This window comes from Drosophila gunungcola (genome assembly GCF_025200985.1).
Source record: "Drosophila gunungcola strain Sukarami chromosome 2R unlocalized genomic scaffold, Dgunungcola_SK_2 000030F, whole genome shotgun sequence".
Lineage (NCBI taxonomy): Eukaryota > Metazoa > Arthropoda > Insecta > Diptera > Drosophilidae > Drosophila > Drosophila gunungcola.
Genome location: NW_026453176.1, coordinates 614,459 through 632,699, shown reverse-complemented (window position 1 = coordinate 632,699; position 18,241 = coordinate 614,459). Strand labels below are relative to the sequence as shown.

Here is an 18,241-nt window from a genome sequence, read left to right as displayed (position 1 = left end):
GTAATTTTCTGAAAAGTTTAACTTTCAATTTTAGTCTTTAAGGACGGTAAATTAAATAACAGATAGCGAAATTTTCGCTTAAACTTATTTAAAAAAAAAAAACAGTTTCCGTACTAGGAATGTTTTAAATTTTGTATAGCCAAGACCGTTAGAAAAGCCAATTCTTTCCCATCAAAGAAAAAATAACATCACTCATTTTTAAAAATCACATCCAAGACCACAAGGACCTTTTCTTTTTGGTGAGAAAAAAGCTAGCAAATTGACAGTTAGGAATAGTACATTGTGGTGTGCTTCAGAGTTGCTTAACTCTGAAACAGGTGTTAAAATTAAGCAAAAATCGTAGGGAGCTCATATGCTTGGCTAAATGAATGACATTTGAAACTTCCAGGTCGTTATTCATAACAATATTAACACAGGACTGCCGACCATAAAAGTGAATAATGGAGCAAATGTGAGGCATTCTCAGTGCCCTGTGTAAAATTTTTTTTTGTGTTGTGTGCAACTATGTCCTTGCCCTTAGCCAGCAAAAAGAGATTTCTCAAAATCTGGTTGTGAAGCTAAACCGGAACAACAAGTTTTTCCAATTTGGAGAGCAAATGCAAATGCGTTCGCAGGGATTTCAAAGTAATGCCTTGCAGTTTATCAACAGGCACAGTGGGACGTCGAGGCTCCAGCTGCATACCGATGCACAGTGGGCGAGCTTATAATCTGGGGAGATCCTGCACTTTATTTATAGCATAGCTGGCTTTTGTGCGTAACACTCCATTATGGCTGACCACCGGTGCCACCTGTCGTTATTCCAGCCACCAACCCACTCGCATGTGTGTCCGGGTCTCTGGGGTCACTTAATGGCGCCACGTCCACGTCCACGTTCATGTCCATGTCCATTGCCAAGTCTGTGTTTGCTTAGCGTCTAGCAGCTCCCACGTCGAACGGCTGTCATCAACGTAATTATGCTGTCAACAAAAAGGAAAAAAAACAACGAGCACAACGTGAAAATGAACGGATGGGCATAGTCATGGACCAGGACATTGCGGGGGTCAGTCTTGGCAACTAAGGGAACTGGGAACTGAGAACCGAGAACCGAGTACCGAGAACCGGCCAGGTCATCGTCATCATTATCAGCTGCTTGTCGTCTTGCCGGCCAAGCGACGTGCAATGGTATTAAATGTTTAGCACGTCTTCTTACCCTCCTTGTTCTTGGACTCCGGCTGTTTACCCAAGCTCTCGTGCAAATATTTATTTAATGCTCATTGGCACGCACTTTACACGTCTTCTGGCTGACTGCCTAATTGTGCGTTAAGCGTTTAACAATTTTTTTGCACTTCATTTGCAGCTGACAAAAGACTGAATGGGAGTAATTAATAGAAAACACAAATTAGCGAAAAAAAATAATCATTGATTTGCAATAAAAAAAACAGGTGTTAAAACAAGGGACTTACTTAATAGGGCACCGGAATTCATCACGGCTTGTTCTAGACAGTGTTAAAATATTAATGTTTACTATCGAAAGGTAAAATAGAAAGACAGAAAAAATATCCAACTTGCTGCCAATGATTTTTTTTTAATATAAATTTTAATATAGTTAAATGCTTGGTCAAGGGAGTGAGTACATGCTACAAAATGGAAATATAAAACTCCTAGAAATGTAAATGAGCAAAAAAACTAACAAATGAATAAGTGCAAAAAAAAAATAAATAAAATCTCAAAGGGCAACAGTAATTTAATATTTTAATTACCAACCAGCATTTTCTGCCACTTTGTGGTTGCCATAAGTTGTCTTCCCTGAAATTACTCTGCTCTACATACTACCTGTGGTAGGTAAAAGCCCTACATGAGGTAAAACAAAATTTGAAATGACTCTGCACAATGTAACCAGAGATATAAAGTTGATATGAGGGTTAGGGTTTAATCTGCTGAGAATCCCCTTCCCCGATGATCACTTGTTTTTCTGGGTGTGACACATGTACAACGTTTACTTTTGCGGGAAAACGCACTAATCTGCAGATGTCCACTACTGCCGTACATTTTGCCGGTCTGCCAGGAAAACTCAGCCAAGCATACTTGATATGTGGCGGAGGAAAAACTTATGGCTTCCTACATTTTCTTACCATACTTTTCCCATTTTCGCACTCATCAATTATGATTTTGCTTATCTTATTTAAACATGAACCTTAAATATCACTGCTAGTCATTAAATCTCTACCAAAGCAGTGCTTAAAATAAATATACACCGCTGCGTATACTTAATATAGGAAAGAATGCATAAGGAGGCAAATAAAATTATTAGTGGAAACATTAATGTAATTTACAAGTAAATGTATTTTTAATATATTCCTTAATATTTATTTTCAATAAGGCTCTTTACTCCCAAGACATATATTTTTATATCCTTCGGCAAGGAGCAAGGATAACAGGTTTGGCAACAACTGCTAACAGAGCTCTGTTGGGAAATTTCCCAAACATCAGCTAACAGCATCCCGATGTCCTTGCTGCCACTCGGAAAACCTCCAGTCAGTCTTAAACGCGAATCCAAAGAGCACGGTTATGTCTTCGGCCAGTTGTCCGTTAAAAACGAATGTGATCTGTATTCCCAACGACACAAAAGTTTGAGTGATAAAAGCTAAAAAAATAATAACATTGTTAGTGTAGAAAAAAAATGTAACAAAAAGAATAAAATTAAAAAAACATGTTGAGTGTAATACGTGAAATACGTGTATATAATATATAAAACAGATATTAGAAACAATGATATATTTATTACGTTAAATTTAACAATTTAATCCAAAAAAAAAACCACAAGAGAGAGCTACAATCTTTAACTAATAATATTTTTCGTGCACACTATTAAGAATGTGTTGAAGTAAAACATTTTAGGTTGACTAAAACATTAAAGGAAACGTATTTATTACATAAATCATAAAGTTTAATGGAATAAAACAGAATATTCGTGGATTAAAAAAGTAAGTTCTTACATGACTTTTGTGCATCGTAACTAAGCTTTAATAATAAATTCCCCTCCGAGACAAATGCAAATCTATAAATCACCATAGGCAAAAATATGGTTCTTAGCAGGCTTATTGCTATTGTTCTTAGCTTGTTTGCACCGACTTAAATGCAACAAAGCTGATTTATGGCAGAGGCCACGAGTTCGCCTTATTGGCCAGGGGCAGCAGGGGTTAAAGGGCAAATACCGGGGGCAGTGTGGCATCAAAAGAAACGTGGGCCAATGCTAAGAATGGCGCTCGCTTATATATGACTTACAGATGCTCCTCCTTCGTAGACGTTTTGTCGCTCTGTGGCGGCGGGGAAAATTAATTTGCCGCCGAGACTGAGATCTAATAAAAATCAATTATTCGGTGAAATAATTGCGCGTTCAGAAAATGAAAATTCTAAACAAACAAAGAGAAGGCAGAAGTGAAATAGCGTTGAGTGTTGTAAAAATTAATGACGCCAAAGTTAAATGTATATTGATCGAAATTCAATAAAACAAATTTGGCAAATGGCTCGCAACTTTCGATAAGCTCCTAGGGATTTCCGAATATTTTAGCTTTCAATAAAAGGAACTTACTATAAACTAAACTGTGTAGTTAGTTAAAGTCAAATACTTTATTAATTACCATGTTCGGTGTAATTGGAACAGAACACAAATTCTGAATCATTTGTAAAATCAGCTTTTACACAGAACCTTAGAACTTTTTTTAGTACAAAAACTCGAAATCATTTGGAAAATCTGTTTTTACAAAGAACTTTAGCACTTAGCTATAATGAGCCAACTACATATTTGGAGAGTGGCCGTCTTTTCATGAGTTCACGGAAATTTCATTTCATTCGGACTTATGTACGTTAGTTTGCCAAATGGCACTGTTTTTGGGTTAAACCTAGCTCATTAGTCTTGGGTCATTGGGCAAAATAACGAGAGCAAAACGTGCAATGGAATTAAACTTGAGAGGAAAAGCTTTAGAATGCACTTTTCGGGAAAAGTTTTTCATGGCTAACCTGGAGTTTGACGCAATAACTATAATGGGGGTCAGCCCGAAAAGAGATAAGCTGTTGTTAATAACTTTCAAACCCGTTTTGGTCAGAGTTATTGTCACAACTTAACCAGAAAGCGACCTTCAGATTATATGGGTGTCTACATTAAGTTTCGAAGCTTAATGCCTGGAAGAATAGATGGAAAATTAGTTTGAAGTCTTTTGGACAGACTTTTGTGGGTCAGGTTAAATAGTTTCCCTGAGATCTTTGGAAAGTTCCTCGAAAATTGTTATCCTTGTTGTTATTTGAGGCTTACTGATGGACTTAAAACTTTAAACTTCGCTTAGCCTTTGTAATTTTTATCTCCGAACTTGAATGTCATGACTGAAAAGTTCCAGCTGATTAAACTGGAAAATGGCAATCACGTAGTCTCTTAGCCATTTCACACTGCCTGTCTAGGTACTTTTGCCAGTCCAGCTTACTTAATTAAAATGCCCTTTGCGCCTTCACACAGCAATTATGCGAGGACGTTTCCTGTTTAAAGTGTTGAAAGTATATTAAATTCGGATGAGATGGCCGATGTGTAGGGTCTGCGCACACAAAATGCCATTTGCAACATTTTCATGCTCGAAGGACTTTTGGCCATTTAGGATTGGGGGCCTGGAGAAACTTAAGGACCTTAAGGATATTGCGATGGGCAGCGAGGCGTGGCCTTGGGAACGCCCTGTTGTCGCAGGATATGCATGATTGATGCTAGACCCTATCATAAATTGAATTCGCCCCATCCGAAACCATTGCTTTAATTAAATTTTCCATGAGCAGATTAAGAACAATAAGTGCTCTAGTGCAAATTAAGCCCCGGGGCTGCGGGTGCGTGAATAAATAAATATTTTAACAGCGAATGGAAACCAAGTTTGGGCCTCGGAAGTGGTGGCCATTGGGGTTTTCCCATTCCCAGCAGCCATTAATATTTATTATTACAGCTTTGCATCGCCGCCTTTACGGCTCTTTAAAGCCGTCCAAGGCTGGCATTAAATGGCCAATTGTTGAGAGTAAGATGAACGCCGCACGAGCTGCTTTTGCAGGCTTTTAATAAAGTGAAAATAGGAATAAACAAAAACAAAGCTTTCGGTTTTTGCTTACCGAAATGGTTTCTATCTGGGCGCCATAATTGGCTAGTTCAGAGTTTGGCAAACCTTGCCAAAATCTTTCTTGCAGCTGCAGCTGTATTTGCATTTGATTGTTATGGGATTAGTTTTGAATTTGGTTCTGCAAAAAGCCAGCTTTTGGTTTGCTCTCTGCCATTCATCGGAAGAGAAACATTCTGCACTAATGAGCTCCCAAATTGCCTTACAATTGGCTACAGGATGCGCTTTTGTGCAATCGGAGCCAAACATTTTTGAGAAAGCCTGACAGCAATTTCAAGTGCTTATATAAGCATACGGAATTCCTTCAGCTTAAGTGCCTTAATCCGCATTATTTATTTATGAAGGGGTCCTTTGATTTAGTAAGCTCCTGCTTGAAGTTTGGCCCCGCTTTTCATCCTTATTTGCGTTACAAATGCGCGACTCTTGGCTGAAACGCGTGTGCGAACATCATCGTAGGGGGATATGTATGGCATTAGCTGGCCTACAACTCGTAGATCAAGAGCTAAGCCCAAAGTGGCTTAGGCCACAACCGCTCTTCTTTTTCCAGCCATTCCTGTTTTTCCGTCTGTGCTGCTATTATTTATTGAGGCGTGTGTGGTGGAGTGCGCACTCGATAAACTTGAATAATACGGTTAATTATAATCGCAGGCAGATGAGTGATTTCCCCGATATGGCTGAAATATCAAGTCTGGGCCCTGGGGCCAGGCTTAATTAGCAAGCTGCCGACCATCATTTTAAATGGCTGATAAGCCGGGCCAAAAGGCTAGACTAGTCAATACTGAATCTTTAAGGCAAACGAAGCGGAATAAGCTTCCATAAACCAGTTCTTGATTTTGCACACAGCTATAATCCTTTCACTGTCTATTACATTCAGTTTGCATAATTTCTAATTTGTGGTTTGAATTTAACATGCAAATTCTACTTAAATAACTGGCCAAATGAGTTGGAAATTATATATGTATGTATTGTAATTAGCATATTTTATTGTATATATATACCATTATTTACCATACTTTAAATTAAATTGAATTTAAATGCAATTTAAATGCGTGATAATGCAAACAAATATAATTAAAAAAAAAACAGAATTAAATATAATATAATTAAAAGATTTTAGATACGTTTTTAAATGCCCAAATTATAGAATTTATTTTGATAACAGTAAATTAAACAAGTTGATGCACTTAAAGATACATCTCCTTCTCGCTGGTTTGTTGTTTAACAAGAGAGTATGCAATTTCAGATATCCTTAGGCAGTACATTTGTTAAAAATACACCGAAGGTCGTGGTAAATGAAGCCGGGTGCTTGGCAAACCCGCAATTAAGATGAGTAACCAAGTGGGGCATACAGTGAAAGCGACCAATTTCAAGCACAATCAACTTTAACCTCCTTCGTTCAAGAATCGAAGCGACGGGGCACATAACAAATGGAGATGGCTCCCTCCGGTGTAATCGGGGCATTCGGGGCATTCGTGGCAACATTGTGTGCCCCAGTGTCGAGCCAAGGAAGATTTTGTCGCGGACTTGCGGGGTCTATCAGCTGCACGCATCATTTGCTTGGCATACGTACGTGAGTGACAACATTAAATAATCCATTTAATGTGGCGTGTATATGTATATCATTTCGACTGCTATCAGTGCCAATCTCCATATACACGCACCGCCAAAAAAAAGAAACACAAAATCAATAAACAAACAGCCGCTCTGTCAACAGGAAGAGGCAGGATCTCGGAAAAAAAAGAAAACCATGGACGAGGATTAAAAAAGACCAGATATGGGCGGCTTGTGGGGGGAGTTTTCCACGTTTTGTCTGGCAGCCGAAGTCTCTCATTCTCCTTGAAGGCCTGTCTTGACGGTTTTTCCTCAATCGCTGACAGACAGCACAGTGGGCTTGATGTGGACCGAAAAGAGGTTGTTCGCATGGGCAAGAAAAAGCCGATACGCCCAAGTCATGTGTTTTCATACATATGATTCTCGGAACAATTTTAGAGAGTGCACTCCCTAGCTGAGCTGCATTTTAGTTTAATTTAAATTAGTTTAATATCGGGTGCTAAGACCCTTAATGAACTTGACGTTAGCGGTGGAATTTGAAACGTAGCTTGCATTTTAACAAGAATTTTAGGGCAATATTTGTATGTCAGGCAAAGAGGTTAGTTTGAAAAGCAATATGTTATAAAATGTCAAACGTCAAACCAGTTTCCACGTATTCCACTTTAAAGATATAATAGAACACTCATTCAACCGAACCAAAATGGTACAAATTTACGTTGAAGCACCATTTTAAAAGGTTACATTTCAGCGACATTAAGGTCTTCAGAGATTTCTAGGAAACCTAAGATTCTGTTTGTCCCAAACAGCACCGCATTATGGAGTGTCACACAAGTCTCTTGCATTTCGTTTACTTGAGAGGAAACCGAGCATTAGAATATATTTTGGTATATTTTATTTAAAATAGGTAATATTGTTTCCAAGGCCATACAAAAAAAAAATGGTTAAATTGATTGACTTGACTTTTTGTATGTTAAATCAAGCAACTTTTTTTATAAAGAAGAAAAAATCTAAAAATTACAAATAAATTCTTACCTTATTGAATATCGTTATTTGCCATCCTTATCGTATGCCCCACCTTTCCCATTGAATTGTTCATTAAAACCACGTCCTGTAACAGAATGCAGTATGTCAGGGCTTTAACCTGTCGGTCAATTCTTTTCGAGGCTCCCGACTCAGTCTTTTGTTTACTTATTCATTTGACAAAGTGAAACCGAAAGCGAAGACGGCGTCCCACTTCAATAAGCATATGATTGCCTCCTCGACGACTGGTGCCTCGGAGCTTCTGGAATGCGGAATGTGCCGGAGCTCATTTCGGTCTGTGTAAAGCAATTTCCGTAATGAGTCCTCTCGTGCGGAGCACTTAAAAGTATTTGGGGCCGGGCTGCTGGCACTCGTCGACTGCGTTACCCATACGCCCGGTGTGCTGCAAATTATTTTGAGCTTTGTCGGCGAAATGCGATTAAGTTTGATTAATTTGCTTCGCTTTTTCTGCACTTCACGTAATCCACTTATGAAATCTTAATACTCTGTAGATTATTTTCGCTTTGCACCATATGTGTGCGCGCTCAGATTGTAATTTCAAATATCGCAAGTTTCCAAAACAAATTAATTAAACAGTAGATAGAGGAAAGAGCGCGTATAAACGCATTGACACAGCATCAATTAACCCAAGTAGGAGCCCACAATCGAGTTAATTACTTAATTTATACCGACCTCCCGTTCGGCCCACCAGCTCACTGGCGAAATGGGATTAATTTGTTTACTACTGGCCCCGAAACGGCCGCGAGGAATGCCGCCAGCGATGTATCGCTTTATGGCCGGCAAAACGGTCGGCACTAAGTCCTGCCGGATAGGACATTTGGGGGGCGAACAAAGGGGGTTGAGTGTTGGTGCGCGTGTCGCAATTTTTGGCGCCACTGACCAGAAGCTTTTCAACTGGAAAACTCAAATAAAACCTCATGGAATTTAGCATGGCTTTAGTTGGCCCTGACTGAAAGCCGAAGACCAGCGAGTTAAAAGTTCTAAAGAGTTGGCAGCGATATTGGCTGATTTATGTGGACAGTAGCCAAGTATTCTGGCCAACTGACAGGAGGTATGAAGTGGGGCTGTGATAAGTGCGACTCACTGAGTGACCCACTGCCATTTAAGCCAACTTGTAGAGCAAGCCATAAAGCCATCGTTGACCTGGCAAACTTTAAAGACCAGCTTAATGCCAGCGATGATGTGCATGAATAGAAAATTAGCTCCGGCTTTCGCCTCCGTTCTTAGCCCACCGGGGACTCAGGCACACTACGGCGGATTTTGGTTGGTGCATGTTGGACGCCACTAATTAAAAGTTGGCTTAAAACTTTTTCACGTTCTCTGATTGTCACCGAAGTGCTTAAAATCGTATTTAAAATTTTTTTAGCATCGCTCGGTCGCGAAGACGGCTAACTGAAAGCGCGCAAAATAAATGTTCCAACTTTTTAATTGGCAAAACAATAAAAGTGATAACAAATGAAATTAAACGAGTATGAAAAAATGGGAAAAACTTTTGGACAAGTCAAAGAAATGGTTGACCAAATTGCGTGCGGCAGAATAAATTACATTTCACGCCTTGATTAAGGTCCTACACGTATAATAAAATATTAATTTTCTTTTTAAAAATTTATTAGAACTTAAAAAAAATCTTAAATAAAATTGTGTTTTCAGAATAATTTTTGTGTAAAATATGTGATTTGTGATTTCCGCAAAACAAAATATTTATGTAAAAAATCATTAAATAATAGAACAAATAATTACAAAATAACGGAATTTAAAATTATTTTGAAAGCTTAAGATTATTAAAAAAAATGTATATACGTACCTATTTTTGTACTAAAAATTTTGTTTTGTGAGTGTAATGAGAACCACTGGAGTAATTTAAAGGATCTGGGATTGGCACTTGCATATTTATAGATTTAATTTATTTTTGTAAAGTACCAGCAGGCCATTGACTGACTGACTTGAGAGCTCATTACAAATTTAAAGCGCGCCCACAGGCGTGTTGATAAATGACTGCGCACACATTGTTAATATTTAATGCGAAATTCCTGCGTAACGCTCGGATAGCATATTCATTATGGATAATCGGGCTTTAAGTGGTCAGCCGCCAGTCCGGCAATTCAGTCACATCACGCGCCAGCCATTATGGCCGGGTTAATAAATAATATTTCAAATTGAGAGCCGACTACGTAGGGATAGGCGCTAGGGAAAGGTGGTCATTAATTTTACATTTTTGCGCAGCCCTTTTTTTGGGGTCTTGCGTTCAGCTGAACTTTGTGCATAATTTGCGCATAAAAAATCATGGGCAGAAACTGAAACACCGTCATTACCTGAATGGCTGTCTGCATGTGTTCCATATAACGAGCGCAAAGCGATTGCAGGGTTCAGAGGAGCCTTTTGTCCTTGTAACGGAAATATCCTCGTAAAATTGTAATAAATTAGATTTCCCTGAGCCCACACAATTTCGAAATTCTGCTTACAAATCAGAGCGATTAGGCAAAAGAAAAATGATAAACTCAATGAAGTATGCTTTTAAAAATGTATATCCACTTATATTCCATTTTTGCAGTCCATTGCAAATGTAAACAAGTTCCAGTAAGATCTTTTCACACAAATGTGAGCAAACAGAAAAGTGGGTAGGCATAAGGCGGCTGTTTGTCCTGTGTCAGCAAATAAGGAAATCCTGCTTGAATAGATAGAAAAAATGGCTAGCGAAAATATCATTTACCGGAAATGGACTTCCACACACCCACCCAGCATTTTTGAAGTCCATGCCAACCGGCTTAGCCGGATGTTTAGTTGCAGGGCCGGTCAATCTAATCAAAGTATTTGTGTTAATTATAGGGGGCTAATTAGATAGCAGGATGCCTGACAAAAGGACTTCAGCTACTGGGCCGACACCAATTAGCCACTTTGTCGCCGCTTAATGATTCCCTTTAATGGATTTTCGATGGTCTTGGGCTTAGGCCGATGCATTTATGTAGTCGTTTAGTTATGATCCAATTAGCCAGGCAAGCAAAATTCTTGGGGTTGGCTGGCTTGCCATTTTTACAGATTTATCGTTCAATAGTTTGGGCGTTTATTTTTACAATTACCCAGAGGCAAATATATTTAATAAAAGCCGTAGGATAACCTTTAATGCCTTTCGTGCCACAATTTCGCCTATCACCAAATTTGTTGACTTTGGCCGACCAAAATAGCTGCAGAATGTGGCCGCCTGCCTGGGTGAATTCGGACACACGCCCCAAAATAAGTGTCAACTGGCATGTGAAAATAGACAAGATGTGTGGGTTGCCGAGAAGAGGGTCTGCCACAAATTGCCGAAACGTGGCCGTAAGTTAACGGACGGCGCAACTAATGAAAATGTTGGTCCCAGTATCTCTGTTTCCCCAATATCCCTGATACCAAAATGTAATTAATCTCATCACTTTGGGCTGACATCCATTGGACCATTTGCCGTGGGGATTGATATTGATAAATAAGAAGGGCCAAACAATGGAACGCAGAAAATAAACAGACAAGGCATATGACATGTAGAAATTGAGTTAAGATTGCTTAAAAACTTTTCACAAATAATAGTCAATCATTTTTTTGCATTTCCATTAAGCTGGTAAATGGGACAAAATAATATGATTAGAAAACAGTTTTCCACTCATTTTATTACACAATTTATTTGGTACTCTTATATTGTTAAATATGTATAAGCATGAAAAACCAATTTATCAAATTGGTCATATGTGTATATTATTTTGTGTATGTATTGTAGCAGACAATCTGTGGTGAATAATAGCCACATATAAAAACCACAAAATATATAAAACTTTAAAGACAGACATACTGTATTCAACACATATCCGAATATAGTTTATATTAAGCTCATAAATACTGAGAAAAAGTCTGCTTAGATGGACTGAACTGTTTTAAAAATGATTTCCGTAACTTAAGCTCTTAAGAGCTTCATTTATTCTCACTTCGCCACAGCATTTACTCAGGCTTAAATTTCCCTCTTGGCCAGCGAGCAGTTTGGCCAAAAATTAAGCTCTTGGAGCTGTAAAAAAAAACAAATGTCTGCCCATTTTATGCATATTTTCACTCCTCATTAAATTCGCTTAACTACCGACATTAATAATTCACTTTACCATCCGTTTCGGCTCCCTGTCTTTTTTTTTCTACTACTTATATCCTGGCTAACTTGAGTCTTCACTTGCGTTTTATTTTTCAGTTTTGCAACAAAGTTGGCAACCCATAACAACGTTCTGGCCGGGAGTGCTCGCAAATTAGCAGCCACATCAATTTCAGCGCGGCGAGTCAAACTTAATTAAAACGCGTGTTGTTGGCCAGACACATTTTTCGGTGGCTGTCGAGACTTAATTGAAATTTAACCAAACGCTGGTGCCGGGAAACAAATGCGTTGGCCCTCGTCCTGTCCTTCAGGCTGTTGTGCCGGGCCAAACTGCTGATGTCCTTGCCGCACTGATCGCCCACCGTATTGCACAGGGCACTACCATGCAACTGCAACAGCAACTGCTGCTGCTCGCGTTGATGTTGCTGCTGCAGCAGCAGCAGCAACCATTGCTGGTGAGCAGTCAGTACCAGCAGCAATTAGCCGGGGTGTCCGATGATGGGAGGTCGAACAGCACCGCATTAAGCGACAATTTAAATTCAGCGCTATTACCTGGAAAAACTGTAAAAGCCACTGAGCGACAGATGAGAGCTGCAGATGAAGTGGCAGCCGCACCCGCACCCGCACCCACACCCACACTCGCGGCCAAGTTGCAAGTGACACCTGCCAACCAAATACCTTCGAGCAGGACGCCCTCGGTGCTCCTTGATGCTTCGGGATCAGCAGCACATTCTCCGGAATCATTGGCCACCGGAAACCAGTCGGTGAAACAAAGCGAACTCAAGAGGATGGGGTATGCTGCAACTCTAGACGCAATCACAACAGCAACTGCAATTCCAGCATCAGCAGGTGTGTCAGCAACAGCAGCAGCAGCAGTGACTGCTGTAGAAGCAACTACAGCAGCAACATCTCTGTCACCCGAGCAACACAAGCTGCTGCCACGTCCAACAGCTGGACAAATAGCACGGGTAAATGTACCAGCCACAATAGAAAAACAGATTGCACCAGCAGTGATTTCGAGCCAAATAAACATGGCAATATTGCCGGCGAAAACTAAGCGCATGGCGTCGCAAATGGCCAACAGGAGTGCCGACGGAGGCGGAATAGAATTGAATACGGATGTCGCAATAAGCCATGACTATGTAAATGCCACAGAGGCGTGGCCAGCGGTGCCGACAACTGCCAATATAGCATCGATGGTAGCGATGGCAGCCACATCGACCATATCGCCGGCACCCACGCCCCGCCTACTGGGTTCAGGCAGCGTGGCCCAGATCTTGGCCAAGTCCCTGGACAGTCCGCCCCCGTCCGCCACCTCGTCCTCCGGCTGGCCAGTTAAGCACGCCGCCGTGCTCGAGGGCGACGTCATCCTGGGCGGCCTGATGATGGTCCACTCGCGCGAGGACAGCATCACCTGCGGCCCCATCATGCCGCAGGGCGGCATCCAGGCCCTGGAGGCGATGCTCTACACCCTGGACCAGGTCAACAAGCACCAGTTGCTGCCGAACGTCACGCTGGGCGCCCATCTGCTGGACGACTGCGACAAGGACACCTACGGCCTGGAAATGGCCGTCGATTTTATCAAAGGTAAGTGATATTTTCATTGTCGCCGTTTCCATTGATCCGCTTGCATCTGGAAAAACATAACGAAATTGGTAAAGCCTTAACTATTTTATCTCCATTACGAAGTCATCTAAAAAACCGTAATGAAATTGGTAAGGCTTTGGGCAAACTTTAAGTATTTTATCTCAATTACAATTAGGGTATGGGATTACTTAGGGGCAATATGAAAAGTCCAAACTCTACTAAAAACTTTTTTAGACTTCCACAAGCCATTTGTACTTTTCCGAATATTTGGGTGGTCTTGAGTAAAAGTCTCACACAAAATTATGTTCCATAAGCTAAAGCCCATATAATTGGAGTTACATAATTTTTTTTTCTAACAAACACTTTTAATAGATTTACTAAATAATACGTCCTTTGTCTTTAAAAAATTAATCAATTAATTATTTAAATTAATTAATTATTTAAATTTTACAAGGCAATTGCTCACAAAAATCACTTAAATTTAAAATTATACATTTTATTTAGAGGTGGGGTCTATGAAAAACCATTTATTAGAATTTGACCTCTTGCTTTCTCTAATTTGAGTATTGCATACGTTTTATTTTTTTCATTATATCGTATCTACACAGATAAAACAGAAGTTAAAACCAAGTATATTATACTAAGTTAAAAGCTGGTTTCACAATGACCCATTTAGAACCCATTTTTAATCCACTCTTTTCACATTAGTTCAAATACTTTAGATATTTTACCTTGCGTTTTTCATTTTTAAGATTTATTTAATATAATATAATTTCTAATAATCTTAAAAACCTGAATATTCTGGTAAAACGTAAATAAAATAATACTTAAACTTAAGACAAATTAATATTATTAATTGATAATAAATTTGCATTTGTCTTTTTAGATGTACTTATTACTCTGATTTCAAGCGACCTTTTTTTTTTTTTTTTGTTTAATAAAAAAAAGAACCAATTTTAAAAGATAAATTACCTTAAATGGTATGGGGGTCAGACTTAACTTTGACAAATATTTCTTTTGAAAAGTTTAACACTGTTTGAATAAATTTGTAACTTTGCCATTTAAAAATGTGTCGCTTTCATTTTTGCCGTTTCTGCCTACTGGCTACATTTGTTGCTTAAATTACGCGTGTTATTTAGATTTGTGTGACAGGTCATAAATTAGCATACAGTTTTATTTCTGCTTGTACAGGCTATTCTCATTGGCTTAGCAAGTGCAATTAATTTTATTCAAACGAATAAAGTAAAAATCTATTTGTGTATTGATTTCCTACTTAAATGTTAAAATAAATATTTTGACTATGGGCGTTTTGTTATTTGACTAATTTTCCGCAGTATACATTATATACTTTTTAATTTTTGTAACTGCTAATAAAGGCATCAATATATTGCTTTATTTTTGTTAAGCCCAGAAATTCATTAAACTGATGGCAATGTTTCTGAAAAAAAATGCCAGAAATCACAATTTTTACACATGCTGAAAGCCCGTCAATCAAATTTATTGAATGGCTGTGTCCAAACAAGCGATCTCCAAAGAAAAGAATATTTAAAAAACGCAGTTAAATGGCCTGAAATAAACGAGTGTGAAATGCAAATGAAAAGCACTGAAACGGTTTAAATTTATTCCAGTATTTGTGTTTCTTGTGAGTGGTAAATAAATTTCCTGTAGTACATCAATTTTTCATCAGCCTCTCAATAACTTTAACTGCGCTTGGCTTATTGCAGGCTCTTGTGGTCATTCAGAATTCAAAAGATAGCCTTGTGCATAAAAACATTGAAAGCCGAGTATTCACTACACAAATTTAAAATGTAGTTTGTACAGCTGCATAGCCCAGTTATTAGCATTATTACCTCTAACAACTGTTGAATACCATTGCGTGCCACTTTCAGCTCCGATTAAAAAAGCGATTGAAGGGCTGTTTTTTTTTGTTTGTATGCAAATGGTTCGCCAACATACACGCAAGTTCCCTGTTTAAGTTCAATCCAAATCAATTGTTGAAGCACCCCAGGAAAATGGAGTCATTTCTGTTTGTGAATCCGCCCACTTCCGGCAATATTAGTATTGACTTTTTCGAATCTAGAATGTCTGTTTGTCAAACAGTTTTTGTGCAAAGGAACACTGAGCACTTCCAAAATAATTCAAAGCAATAATGTTATGTATAACAAGTTGAAATCAACTGTTGGGTTCTCTGAAATTTTCATTACATATTAACAAGCTTTTAATAAAATTTCTAGGTATGCCTTTTTTAAGATTTTTTCTTTGCAACATTATGTACTGAACTTAATTATTGCCTTGAAGCAAATACTCAATTACAAATTTAAATCGACAAAATCTTTTAAAGATAAAAACTTGATTTTCCGGTACAGTTGGACTCCCAAATGATAAGCAAATAATATTCAAAATTTTTGTTATGGACCGGTTTGTAAATAAGTTTTTTTGACCTGTTTTTAGTGCTATTGACAGCTATTTAACTAAAAATAGATTGTTCTTCAAATTTATAATACTTGTTATAGGAATAATTGATAGAGGCTGTAAAATTGGTTTACACCAGACATAGTTATTTAAAAATACACGCCTAAAAACCGAAAATATTTGTATCGCTTGAAAAAGCGCAGATTTTTGGACAGTTAGCGGCTGTAGAGAGAATGTTAATACGGATGTCGCAATAAGCCATGTTAAGTGTCAATCAAAAACGCCGTTCTGGCATTTCTCGTGGTCTTGAGATTAGAATTTGAGTTGTGTGGAAGCTATGTAATGCGTAGCCTGGTGTATAACAGAAAATGAGCTTTTGTGTGGATTGTGTCCTGGCTAGAAATCCCAGCAATTTGGTTTGAGTTTTGGGACACCTTTTGGGACACTCGGAGAAAAGCATAAAGGGATATCCTTAAAATCTATAAAATGCATATCACATCTATTTCGGGCTTTACGATAACCAATCTTGTCCAGCATCTTTGCCCTGGGACATTAAACCATTTGAAGGCCACTCAACATATAAATTGTTTATGCTGTCCTAAAGATTCTTTACGACCCACGATGCTCGGTGGTCATCATCTCATCCCGGAAAATCATCTTGGTCCGAATCTGTGCCGTAGCTACTTGCCCAGTTACTTGTAAATTGAATTTTTATATTCGCCAAACCCGCGTGCCACTCACTTTCATATCATATCCGCAGGGCGGGTGGCCACGCATCCCCATCAAAGGAGCCATCAAAAAATTTATCTCCCATGAAGCGCTGTGTCAACCCTGGACGTAGGGTGCCCTTTTTGCTCATATCGTTTCAATTCGATGGGAAGCCCCCAATCTGGCGGCTGTGTTGTTGCCACTTAATGGAATTTGCCGCTTATGCGTTCCGCATGCCGCGCATTATCCTTTCTATGCCTGTTAGGATTCCTCTGCCTCCGTTTCCTGCGAAACCGGAGCTTTTTGCCTTCTGCCTTCGGTTGAGATGCTGCTGCCTGTTTGGCTGAAAGTTTTTTCTGTCCCGATTTTCGGTGTTTTTTCCTCCATTGTCTTGCCTCGTTTTTGTCGGCCTTTTTCTTCCTGTTTGCGACTTCCCTGAGACTTTCGCACATATGTGGCTTTGTGCGTGCCTGTGTGTTTTGACTTTTAACCAGGATTTTGGGCAGGCTTTGTCTAGTTTCTTGTGTCTGTTTAATTTGTGTGCCTTTAAGCTGGCTAAGCTGAGAATTATATTCATTCCCACTTCGGTTGACTTTTTACTCAAGTTCTGATGGGTATAATTGGTGTGCTTGGTGGGCACACACATTTTATTGGAATTCTTTACTTTCGAGATTTGAAATTTTTGCCCTGAAATAACCTAAATTGATTCTGTTTAAGTTTTCAATTAGGATTTGGAGCTTCGCTGGGTTCATTTGGGAGTGCCGACCACTCAAAAAGTTCGTCCTGCATTTCTGGGATATCCGGGAAAAGTGTAGCTCCTTATAGGCTGCAATGTAAGTTGCCTGATTCGTGTTCCTTTATCTGCCCTTTGGCCGAGATACTGGTAACAGCAATAACGAGATGTTGTTGGCTTTTTGAGTGGTTTCATTCGCCTCTTTCAGTTTGCAGTGCTCCACCTCCAAATTTTCTGCTCTTTTGATGGCCCCACCTAACTATTTTATAGTTGCGAGTTGTTGGCCCTTCTGCTATTGCTATTCTTCCGATTGCCTTGCGGCAATTGTTGTTTATCTCGGAACTAGAAGATTTACTTTCTGTTGACTTGTTCTTAACAATTTCCACAAAGGACTTGAGACTTAGAATAAAGATGCAAACAAATATGAATTCTATTCTTGCAGTAGTGAGAAAAAAAAATTTCCTTTTACTGCAAAAATGTGTTTTATTCTTGATTTATGGATCACTCTTATAACGACACGGTTTTACGGTATTAGTTTGCAACGCTGTGAAGGAGACATTTCCTATCCTATAAAGTATATATATTCTTGATCAGCAGATCCGTCTGTCCGTCCGTTTCTACGCAAACTAGTCCCTCAGTTTTAGAGCTATCTGCATGAAAAAATAAAAAAATTAAAGCAATTTAACTTTTTTATTTTGTAATTTTATTTCGAAATTATTTTTGATTATTTTATTATTTGACAGTTCAGAATTACGCTTTTAATTTTATTTAAATCGGAAAACGGTATCATATAGCTGCCATGAAAACTATCAAGTAATTGAGCTGCAAATCATCATGGCTTCAATTTAAACATGCACTCAAGTCAATCTTAATTTTAATGTTTTCAAGAATATTTAATTTTTGCATTAGCTGCAAGGGTATATGAACTTCGGCTTGCCGAAGTTTGCTTCCTTCTAAATAATTCTTTTTGATTATTTAATT

The 18,241-nt window shown here is 38.8% G+C and overlaps 1 protein-coding gene across 4 annotated transcripts in view; it reads left to right on the top strand.

Annotated features, from left to right (window-relative positions):
• Positions 1 to 18,241, top strand: part of LOC128256875 (metabotropic glutamate receptor 2) — a 91,001-nt gene that overhangs the window by 27,266 nt on the left and 45,494 nt on the right. For 3 of the 4 annotated variants that reach the window (XM_052987574.1, XM_052987577.1, XM_052987579.1), the window contains exon 2: positions 11,920 to 13,407. In XM_052987574.1, coding sequence (XP_052843534.1) covers positions 12,204 to 13,407 — 1,204 coding nt within the window. In that variant the 5' untranslated portion in view covers positions 11,920 to 12,203. Of the gene's footprint in view, positions 1 to 2,826; positions 2,964 to 11,919; positions 13,408 to 18,241 lie in introns of those variants that run through there. The other variant, XM_052987575.1, reaches the window with a different exon arrangement.